The sequence below is a fragment of the Pseudochaenichthys georgianus genome, chromosome 13 (assembly GCF_902827115.2).
Source record: "Pseudochaenichthys georgianus chromosome 13, fPseGeo1.2, whole genome shotgun sequence".
NCBI lineage: Eukaryota > Metazoa > Chordata > Actinopteri > Perciformes > Channichthyidae > Pseudochaenichthys > Pseudochaenichthys georgianus.
In genome coordinates, this window is record NC_047515.1 from 25704967 (window position 1) to 25716458 (window position 11492).

Sequence of the window (11492 nt, forward strand, 5' to 3'; positions counted from 1 at the left end):
TGAAACACTTTAACAAAGCTTGAAACAAATTTACATTTTATAAAACAAAATTACATTAGCAAAAACACTTTTACCAAGGAAAAAAAACTTTAACATTAACGAAAACAAATTAACAAGAGGCAAAACACTTTTACAAAGCTAAAAACAAATTTACATTTTATAAAACACTTTTACCAAGGACAAAACTATTTAACATTAACAAAAACAAATTAACAAAATGCAAAACACTTTTACCATAACTGAAACAAATTAAAATGTCCCGAAACACTTTAACATTTCCCGAAACACATTAACATGTCCCGAAACACATTTACAAACCAGAATCAAACCGGAAAGGGAATGTCCATCATACCGGAAGTGACGTCTTAGTGATTGACTCAAATTTAAATTTGTTTAGGTGGAAAGACCGTACGAGTGTGTTTACGTTCGGTAAACATGTTTTGTCCGTTTTGTGGAAACAACCTGGTACAAGTGACACAATTTTGCCTTTCATGTGGAGGATCTCTGGAGTGTTTAAAGGACACGGACCAGACGGGTGTACCAAGCGCGCAGGGGACATCGAAACAGCCGGAAAATGCTAAACAAAGTAAGTGTAGTATTGCGCTAGCTTTGTGATGCTAATGTCAGACATGCAGTAAATAAAAGTGCAATCGCAGTTTAATATCAGTCAAATACCAATCCATGTCTTAACGGAATAGCAACGCATTGAGCTAATATGCTAGTTTTTATTTTAGGCTTTCCGTAAACCTTAATGCACACTTGCTATTGCTGATTGTTGGAGCTGCTAATTTTTACATTTGTATTGGAACTATTCATACCAGCAGAACAACCAGGCCCATCCTATAAACTTTTCATGGAGTACAGAAACTCAAAGTCAAAAGAGAAACAGTCTTTTAACTGTGGGAAAGGAAGACTTAAACAAGAAAAGAGACGAGTCCAGGTAAGCTGCATTATCCATTTCATACAAATCTCAGTGTCTCTGTGTGTGTCATTACTTATATCTCTCTGCTATTTTACTAGATAAACATAGGAATGATGTCGCCACAAGGAGTTTATTTAAAGCCTCGGAGAGGGAAAACACTCCCGTTGTTTACAGACCCGGAGGTAGCAGCACCTGCTATACTGGAACGAGCTGTCCAGAAAATGAAAGCCTTTAACAAGGACATGGATGAAGGACCGTACGTCCTTTTGTATCCAGACTGCTCAGAGGTTGTCAATGTGCCTGGTTCAGAAAAGCCATTCACATTGGCAGAATATAAAAAGGACTTAGGAAAGGCATATGCCAGGATCACCCTTTTCATTTGCCTTGAGAAACATTTTAGAGGAGGTTTGTGGATGTTATTATTCAATATTTTTACATGTTAACATCCTCTACTGCAGCATACATAATAATGTGTTGAACGTTTTGCTTTTATTACAGGGGATGATACCTCAGACTCTGATTCGGATATTGTCATCACATCTAGGAGCACAGCTGAATTCAATCAGGCTGACACTGTGGTGCGTAAATGATTTTATTTTAATGTTCATTTATTTATTTGATATACATTTGATTTTAAGCAGGAAATCTATATTCTGGTCAATATTTTAGAAGAACCAACTTGGCAGTTACAATTACTATCAGAAACACTGACAACGTTTCACTGTTGATAGACATATGTGGTAAGGGAATAATAATGGAAGCTGTTGATAATTGTACACTTTTACTCTCAGGTATTTGAATTTGAACCACGAAACAAAAGTACTCCAAAACACAAACCTGAAAATGAAGGGTAAGTTTGTACTTATTTTTACAAAATAAGTAATTTATCTTTAAGTGGATGATAAGAATAGGCCACAGCATTTTCTCTGGTGAACATGGATACAAAAATACTATACATGTCATCTAATTTCAAACAAAAATAATCTGTTATTTATAAATCTTATGGTTCATCTTATGGACCTCTAAATGTTACTTAAAACTTAACTATACCCTGTATAATGAAGTTAATAATTTTATCAATTTTATCATGTTTCAGGAAGGCACTTGGACATTCATCCACAACTCAGCCTGGACAGGTATTGAGGCAGATTGTGGAAGCCTGATGTTTCTAACGTTCAGTGTTGTTTTGTTACAGACATTTGTATTTGTATTTGTATTTCAGATAGTAATATCTGATACTGAGGATATGGTTCCACCCAAAACAAATACAGACAAGACTACTTGCTACAGGTAAGTACAAATGTTAGTGACTCACTTACACGAGAAAGCCATTTTTGTTTGTAAGATGTTTTAACATGGGAATTATCATTTCCTAACAGTACATACACAGACCTGTATGCACCATGTGTTGAAGAAGAGGACGAGGAGCTGGTTGCAGTCAACATGACGAGTTTATTGGACACTGAAATGTAAACGGACAGCTATTACAGTGGCATTAAAAAAGATTTTTAAACTGTTTTTGCACCCTCTGGAATATCCACTAATAAGGTCACTTTTCGTCCTTTACAGGGAGGAGATGAACGTTACATTACCTGCCATTATTGCTAACCTGTCACAGCCTATTGATCATGGAAGAGTCAGCCGGGTTCAACATTTCAAGGGCTAATGTTTGGGATGCAGCAGTCGGAGGTTTCAAGTGTACATCGTATTCAGAAAACTGTGACATGCTGGTAAAATTCACTGATGATGCTGGTGTTTTCGAAGAAGGAATTGACTCAGGTGGTCCCAGGAGAGAGTTGTTATCTCTACTGATGAAGAACCTGAAAGACCGGCCCATTTTTGATGGACCAGACGGACGCCGCTTCTTGGTCTACAATGCAAATGGTATGCATACGGTTAGAAGTGTACTAATACAATTGTTAATGATCATTAACCATATATATCACATGACATGATTTGTTGCTTGAACAATTTTCCAAAACTTTGAGTGTCATTACAGTACATTAAAGTATATAATAAATAATGTTTTAATTTTGCAATATGAATACATTTTAATCACAGCTGTTAGGGAGGATGAATACTACTTGGCAGGAAAGATGATTGCGGTGTCAGTTGTGCATGGAGGTCCAGGGCCACATTTCCTGTCAGAAGATCTTGTACATTATCTTGCAGGCCAGCCTTCATTCAAAGCAACAGTTGATTTAATAACTGATGAAGAAGTAGGGAAAGCTTTACAAGAGGTGAGAATTGCATACAGCAACAGTGTGGTAGGGTGGATTATTATGTAGTTCCTGCAGTGTTTTGAGACATCTTTACTTTACCTTTATCACATACACCGAATTGGCTTCATTTTTTGTTTTGTGATCAGAATCAGAATACCCTTTTTAGTCCCACAGAGGGAACATTTACATTGCTGGAGCAGAAAAGAGCCAAAGACAGCTTCATGTTACCTAAGAAGAATGATTAAAAACTATTAAAGAAACACAAACACAATTTACAAAAAACACATCCTGTAGTAGAGGATTTAGCAGCCAGGTATATATTGCACAAGGATAGTAGTAATAGTAATATATAAAACTTGTAATGGAACAAAAATGGCAAGAATATACAGTACATGCAGTTATTGACTGGATTGTTTGTCCATTTTATAATCTTCAGATTGAGAATGCTGCCTCAGTGGATGCCTTGCGAGAAATGACCATGAGACACAGCACAATGTTACAGACAGCAGGTTCAATCAGGAGAGACATGATGTATGGAATACATATTTATTATCGGTCACATTATATCCATGAAACATAATGATGACAGTTCATCACAAATGAATGAATGTTGTTTTGGCGATTAGGCCCAGGTTTTAGTAGGATATCAATCGGGAAGGGAAGAACCGTTTCCGATGAACCCCCCTGGGTCTAGACACTGGTGGTGGTGATAAGTGGTTAGGTCCGGTTGGAAGGGAGAAGGTTAAGCTTGGCCCTGAGTTGAAAGCAGGAGGCGAAGGGGTGGAGGAGGGTTGCGCGTTGACACCTGGAAGACAGCTGATAGGAAAGGGGAGAGCATATATAGAGGGATTAACAGGTGCGATGATTAGGCTTGTAAATGGAGGGGCGTGATAGGTTTAGCTGAGGAGAGGCGCTCCCTGTCATTTAGATGCAGGGAGCAAGTATTGCCATGACGAGCAATACGGAGTGTTAGGTCTTCCTGTCTGAACCTGCGCTAAGCTTAATTTGTCTGAGACATGTGGCTTCTGTTGAAGGAAAGAAAGGAATTGTGTCAGACTACCTCCAGTGGTACATTATTGGCCGAAACTCATCTGTAATTGACAGGTAAGATCATATTTGTATTCATGTGATTTTTTTTAAATGTATGTAAGAATTTTTTGTTTAAAATGCCTCATGGTCCCCCTCTTTGGTTTATTCTATGTTTATCTGTTAGAAATTAGTCAGTGTCAAAATGTGTGCCTGTGTAGTATAACTGATATGGGATGTCCGTCTCTCCTTTCCCTGCCTGTCTTGTGCCAATCTTTAAGTGCTCATGCCACCCCCCCCCCCTTGTTTTAGGAATTGGTTATTTAAATGTAACTTTGTGATGAATTTTTTTTTTGCTCACTCTTCAGATTCAAGGAGGGTCTTTCAGCCCTTCAGTTTTTCTTTTCAAAATATTTTTATTAATTTCTTGTTCAAGACAGAAATGCCACAAATTGTCCAAAACAGTGTCACAATACAGTGAGTTGTGCAAACATGTAGCATTACATAGAAAACGTGAAGACATTTTATAGTAAAACAAAAACAAAAATACACCATCAGCAAAGAATTGTGAACAAATAATTATGCCGGAGATGGCCCATCCCTCCCCATCCCTCCCCGTTCCAGTGGATGATCAAACTAATTATATAGCACATTGTCCAGAGTAGAGAATATAATTACTATATGTTGTTATATATTAAAATGGAGTCACACTGTTTTCATGTCAAGGGCCAAGTAACCACATCAAGCTACTTTGGTCTTATTAAAGTAAGCCAAGAAGGGACCCCAGGTCTTATAGAATTTCTCATCAGAGCCTCTGATTGAGAAGCGCAGCTTCTCTAAGTTAAGGAAGGACATTATGTCCCGAAGCCATTGATTGCATGTGGGCGGGGCAGCGTCCTTCCATTTAAGTAGAATTGCACGTCTGGCCAGAAGCAAGGAAAAGGCAATCATGCGGCGTTCCGAGGGTGTCAAGTGCAGCACACCTACAGTGGTTGTACCAAACATAGCCATCAGGGGGTACGGGTCTAGTTTTTGATTTAGGATGTTGGACAAGGTAAGGAAAACGTCTACCCAGAATTCCTGTAGGCGGGGGCATAGCCAGTACATATGAAAGAGAGTAGCAACATTGTTTTTACATTTATCGCAAGTAGGGTTCACATCTGGGAAGAAGCTGGACAATTTAGCCTTTGAAAAATGCGCCCTGTGTACTATCTTAAACTGTATAAGGCAGTGTCTTGCACAGAGTGAAGATTTATGAATTGATGTGAGGATCGTGTCCCATAGGTCATCCTCCAGGGACTGCCCCAGGTCATGTTCCCAAGCCAGCTTAATACTGACCAAGGGTGCCTGAATCAACATGGAGATGTTTCTGTATAAGTTTGACATAGCCTTTTGAGACATTGGGTTAAAGGAGAGGAACATATCAACAGGGTTACTATCCGGTTCCTTAGGAAAACACGGCAAGACAGAACGCACATAGTGCCTAGCCTGTAGATATCGAAAGAAATGTGTCTTAGGTAGATTGTATTTCTCTGAAAGTTGGTCGAAAGACATGAAATTACCATTTGTAAACATATCCTTAAATTGCCTGATACCCTTCCTGTGCCAGTCCTGAAAGGTGGAGTCATGTCTCGATGGAACGAAAAGATGGTTGGAAGCCACAGGGCTCAGAAGTGAGAAATCTTTGTGACCAAAAGACCTCCTAAACTGGACCCACACTTTCAGGGTATGCCGAACAACTGGATTAGCTATCGACTTAGACGAAAATTGACTGAGTGGTGACCCAAGGAGTGCTGGAAGTGAGACATCACCACATGACTCCAGTTCCAAGGATGTCCACGCTGGCCTGTTGGGTTGAAGGTAGAAGTGGCGCCAGAAGGTGAGGCAGCAAATATTAGCAGCCCAGTAATAGTGGCGAGTGTTGGGGAGGCCCATGCCCCCATCGCTCTTGAGTCGTTGCAGTAGTAGTTTATTAACTCGCGGTTTCTTGTTTTGCCATATATATGAGGAGAAAACGGAATCTAAGGAAACAAAGAAGGATTTGGGGATGAACACTGGCACCATTTGGAATAGATAAGTGAATTTCGGGAGTATAGTCATTTTGATGGAGTTTATACGTCCGGCAAGGGACATTGTGAGAGGAGACCACTGCTTTAGCAACGTTTTCATAATAAGGTCATGAAGTTTTCTTTAAACAAATCTTTAAATTTCCGTGTAACTGTCACTCCAAGGTAAATAAACTGCTCACGTTCAAGTTTAAATGGCGAGTCTTTGTAGTCCAAATGGAGGGCTTCACTATTGATTGGAAACAGAGTACTTTTGTTTAAATGTAGCTTGTAACCAGATATGGAACCGAACTGCTCTAGCAGAGATAATGCTGCTGGCAGAGAGGTTGTTGGGTTTGAAATATATAGCAAAAGGTCATCTGCATACAAAGACACCTCATGCACCGAGCCCCCCCTTGAGATACCGGCAACGTCTGCATTGTTTGCGGAGAGCAATCGCTAGTGGTTCAATAGCCAAATTAAAAAGGATTGGACTTAATGGGCAACCTTGGCGTGTTCCGCGGCCCAGGGCAAAAGGTTGCGAGAGTGTACCATTTGTTTGGACTGCGGCAGTGGGAGAAGCATATAATAGATTAACCAAAGATATAAACGATGACCCAAAGCCAAACTTCTCTAAAACTGTAAATAAATACCTCCATTCGTCTCTATCAAACGCCTTTTCCGCATCCAAAGCCACAACACATTCTGGGACGGTTCCAGTTGGTGAATATATTATATCAAAGAGACGCCTGACATTAAAGAAGGAGTAGCGGTTTTTAATAAACCCAGTCTGATCGGATGATATTATTAGTGGGATGACACCTTCCAATCTGCGAGCCAGAACCTTGGCTAAGATTTTAGCATCTGTGTTCAGCAATGAGATAGGCCTGTAAGAGGCACATTCGGTAGGGTCTTTCCCTTTTTTAGATATAAGAGTAATTATTGCCTCGTTGAGAGACGGGGGGAGCGAGCCCAGCTGAAAGGATTCGGCCAGAACGGTTGTCAAGTATGGCGAGAGAAGCGTGGAAAACTTCTTAAAAAATTCGGAGGGAAACCCATCTGGTCCGGGGGACTTTCCAGATTGCATTGAGGATATAGCTATGGTTATTTCTGCTTGTGTTATAGGTGCCTCTAGGGCCTTTGACAAATCCGGGGGAATAGTTGGAATGGGCAGAGAGTCAAGAAAACTCTTGATTTTTGGATCGTCCCCATCGAATTGGGAGGAGTACAGATGAGAATAGAAGTCCTTGAATGCAGTATTTATCTCTGTAGGGTCTAGTGTGACATTGCCACTTTGTGTATTAATACTTGTGATTAGTTGTTTCGACCTCCGTCCTTTTAGCTGGTTAGCTAACAGTTTTCCTGCCTTCTCGCCATGCTCATAAAATGTACTTTTGTTTTTTAGCAGAATGTTTTGAGTCTGGTGAGGAGTAAGTAGGTCAAATTTAGTTTTGAGTTCCAGTCTAGTGTTATATAGCTCAGGGGTCGGGGTCAGAGCGTATTGTGCATCAGTTCCAGAAATTTTGGATAACAGGTCTGAATGTTCTTTTTGGGACTTTCGCCTTTTGTTAACGGTGAATGAAATTATTTGTCCTCTTAGGTAAGCTTTAAGTGCATCCCAGACCATGAGAGCAGAGGTATCGGATGTGGTATTTGTTTCTAGAAAGAAGGTGATGTGATCCCCCAAGTATTTTACAAACTCATCATCAGACAGTAAAGATGAGTTAAAACGCCAGTGCCTTGTGGGCATCGGGACACCTGGGAGTGCCAGTGACATCACAACAGGCGCATGGTCAGATATAACGACACTCTGGTAAGAACAAGAGCGGACTTGGGAAAGTAGTCTATTATCAATGAGAAAATAATCTATTCGAGAATATGTATGATGAACATGGGAGAAAAATGAATACTGTTTCTCTTTTGGGTGGAGGGAACCTCCATACATCTGAGATACCACACTCTGAGAGAAAGGATTGAATTTGCAGTGCTGATTTACTCACTGCACCTGGCTTGGTGGAGGAGCGATCCAGCGCCTGGTCCAGCCAGCAGTTCAAGTCCCCTCCAAGTATCAAGTGGTGATGGCCCAGGTCGGGAAGATTAGAGAAAGGCGGACAAAGAAGGCAGCATCATCTATATTTGGGGCATTAAACGCACTACAGCAACACCCTACTCTGCTGGCCCCGGTCCTGTGCCACTCTGAAAAGCGACTTACTGCTCTGGAACTTGAGCGACTCTTCAAGCCTGACCTCAGTCCACCAGGGAGTAACAGGAGGCTTAGGGAAAGCCACACTTTGGGCTACTGGGCAGACTCTCTCCTCGATTGTGAAGGTTTGTAAATCACTGTTTTTATAACTATTTCAGGAAACACATTGCCAAAATGTATCTGAACATGTTTTCTTTGCAGAAAGCCAGACTGCTGTGTCTTTGGAGGATGTTTTGATGTTTGCGACTGGGCTGACTTAATTTCCCCCATCTGGATTTGAACCATCGCCAGGAATAGAGTTCCTTGATGACTCTCCATTCCCAATGGCAAACACTTGTTCCAACACATTGAAACTACCACTCCTTGACGCATACAATGTGTTTAAGTCCCAAATGGACTTTGGAATGCAAAATTCTCCAGGATTTGGCTGTTTTTAAGTCATGTGACTGGATGACCCATTGAGTACAGACTCTATGAAGGTTGTTCATATAGTCGTTGTTAGATGCGAGCGTGTTTTTTTTCTTTCTCACAGCTCATGTTGTCCATTTAGTTTGGGACAAAATCAAAGTATTGTTCTATACCTATACAATCTTTATAAATACTCTGAACTTTGCTCTACTAATTTCACATTGCGACCCATAGATTCTTTGATGTAAATCAGTCATTCATTCTCAGGTTTCCAGTGAGTCCACATGGTTGAAATAAGACTTATACAGAAATGTTCTTTCTGCACACAATTACACACACAACATAACATTGTTTGTGCTTGCTAATTGGAGCGTTGTTTGTTGTTATTCCAGTTATATTTTATAATGATTAAGATATTTATTTTATGACTATGCTGTGATTTGGTGCCGTATAAATGACATTGAAACAAATATTGTGATAATACCATAATCATTTGGATACATCACAGGGAAAAGAGTAAATGCAGTCTGACAAACCATGAAACCAAGCATTGTTGAGCCCTGAAATCTGATTTGGAGTGGTGAAACAGTGCTACTGTACTTCTGAATACCTTTTCGATTACTTTATAACTGAGCATATTCTTTCAGCTTCATGTACAGTTCTGATGCAGTCTCCCAGTTCTCTGGCTTCTGCAGGTCATTGCGCTCCATAGCAAAGTCCAAGTACTCCTGCATGTGTTGGTCCCCACATGGAGCTATAGACAGGCTTGTCTCAGGAACAGCATCCAATTCTGCCTGTTCAATCTCAAATCCACAGTCCCTGGAGCTAAATCTATGTTAAATAGAAGACAATAGTATTCATTTACATTTAAGATAAAAACAGACAAAGAAGTATTAATCCATCACCAATGTACTACCCGTGTGGCAAGTAGTACTGTTCATTGGGCACTCCTCCTGGACATGATGCTGTTCTGGAAGGGCGAATCCTGTGACTGTTCCACAGTCTCTCACACTCATCCAAGTCCTTCTGAATAACATCAACGAAGCAGAATCTCAGAAGGCACTGATGCTCGTGACTCCCGTTGAAGTGTCCAGCATCTCGGAGGTCTGCAAATAGCTCCATCCAGAACTGAGACCTATAGAAATTGATATATTTTCAAGTGAATTATTAAGCAATAGGCTATACAACAATTCTACAAATTACATTAAAAGGTTACCAATAAAATCAACAACAAATCATTGAGTGTCTATTTAATCATTTATTTGCTTCACAACCTATAGTGCCTAGGTCCCCTCAGGGGCCGCTGTTCAATCCAAAACCCACGCTTAGATGTTCACAGTTTCTAACTTTATTTCGGCCAAAAATAAGTTCTAAAGAAAGGCCTTGTATAGTCTGGGTCATAGATTACAGGCTATATATTATATCTATTATAATAAAAACTGATACACTTTAGCTAAGCAAATGTTGTTTGTCTGACAGTGTTGGCAAGTAATAGATAATCATGATAGACACTTACCTTCCCTTTCTTAATATGGACCACCAGGACTCAATACGCTGATTAGTCATGGATGTGCCATACATGTGGCTGGACGCTCCAGAGTAGTAGTCATGGTGATGGTGACGTAGGGTGCACTGAATTGCAGACATAATTCCGTTCTCCGTGCCACAATCAGTCCGCAGATGGGGATGACACCGAGGTTTCGCACACATTTGAGGAAATATTAAGCGATAACTCTTGGGTTATTGTTTGTTGGACCACATTCAAGCCATACTACTTTACGTGAAAATCCATCTATGCATCCTGAAAGGGCCACACCGAATGGCTTAAGTTTGTCATAACCGTCAGCATGCCACATATAGTTCGGTCCCATTGAGTGGTAGGTTCTCCTTATAAACCTTCTGCGAGATCTCCTCTCGCAGCCTCGAGGGTTAAGCTCCCGGAGCAAATTCATAACATCATCTCTCTTCACTCGAAGACTGTACTTTTGTTTTAGTACCTGCCACATTGTTCGGTATCCAAACAATTGTCCAGGTCCACGAAGTTCCAACCTGATGGCGTTAATTACAGCGATTTGAGAGGAATAACCCTTTCTGCGGTAAAACCCGGCTTGATTCAGTTTGCTTTTATGAGTCCGCAAACTGATTTTTACACCGTGAAAGGTAGACAATATGTCCACGATTACAGCATACGAGTGACCTTCGTTAAAATATTTCCCGCAATGATGCAAGATATCTGGTCCTTCTGTCTGGTCCGTGTCCTTTAAACACTCCAGAGATTGTCCACAAGATGAGCAAAACGGTGTCACTTGTCCCAGGTTGTTTCTACAAAACGGACAAAACATGTTTACCGAACGTAAACACACTCGTACCTATGGTCTTTCCGCCAAAACAAATTTAAATTTGAGCCGTCACGTCACTTCCGGTATGATGGACATTCCCTTTCCGCTTTGATTCTGGTTTGTAAAAGTGTTTCGTCAAATGTTAATGTGTTTCGGGAAATGTTAAAGTGTTTCGGGAATTGTTAAAGTGTTTCAGGAAATGTTAAAGTGTTTCGCATTTTGTTAATTTGTTTTTGTTAATGTTAAATAGTTTTGTCCTTGGTAAAAGTGTTTTATAAAATGTACATTTGTTTTTAGCTTTGTAAAAGTGTTTTGCATCTTGTTAAT

At 40.3% G+C, this 11492-nt stretch overlaps 1 protein-coding gene across 2 annotated transcripts; it reads right to left on the reverse strand.

Annotated features, from left to right (window-relative positions):
- Nucleotides 1–8694: 8694 nt before the first annotated feature.
- LOC117457689 (uncharacterized) lies at nucleotides 8695–11183 on the reverse strand. 2 transcript variants are annotated; one of them, XM_034097892.2, is made up of 3 exons: nucleotides 10343–11183; nucleotides 9761–9961; nucleotides 8695–9657 (listed from the first exon to the last, which is right to left on the reverse strand). In XM_034097892.2, exons 1-3 carry the CDS (start codon nucleotides 10534–10536, stop codon nucleotides 9450–9452), a joined length of 603 nt encoding a protein of 200 aa, XP_033953783.1. In that variant the 5' UTR covers nucleotides 10537–11183; the 3' UTR covers nucleotides 8695–9449. The 2 variants fall into 2 exon arrangements, with proteins under 2 accessions (XP_033953783.1, XP_033953781.1); XM_034097890.2 differs by having other exon boundaries at nucleotides 9743–9961.
- Nucleotides 11184–11492: the final 309 nt, after the last annotated feature.

Coding starts and splice junctions, on each gene's coding strand:
- LOC117457689 (XM_034097890.2), bottom strand. CDS start 10,536: ATGTGTGCGAAACCTCGGTGTCATCCCCATCTGCGGACTGATTGTGGC. Junction 9,962..10,342: donor TCCATATTAAGAAAGGGAAG/GTAAGTGTCTAT, acceptor CAATTTCTATAG/GTCTCAGTTCTGGATGGAGC. Junction 9,658..9,742: donor CAGTACTACTTGCCACACGG/GTAGTACATTGG, acceptor TATTTAACATAG/ATTTAGCTCCAGGGACTGTG.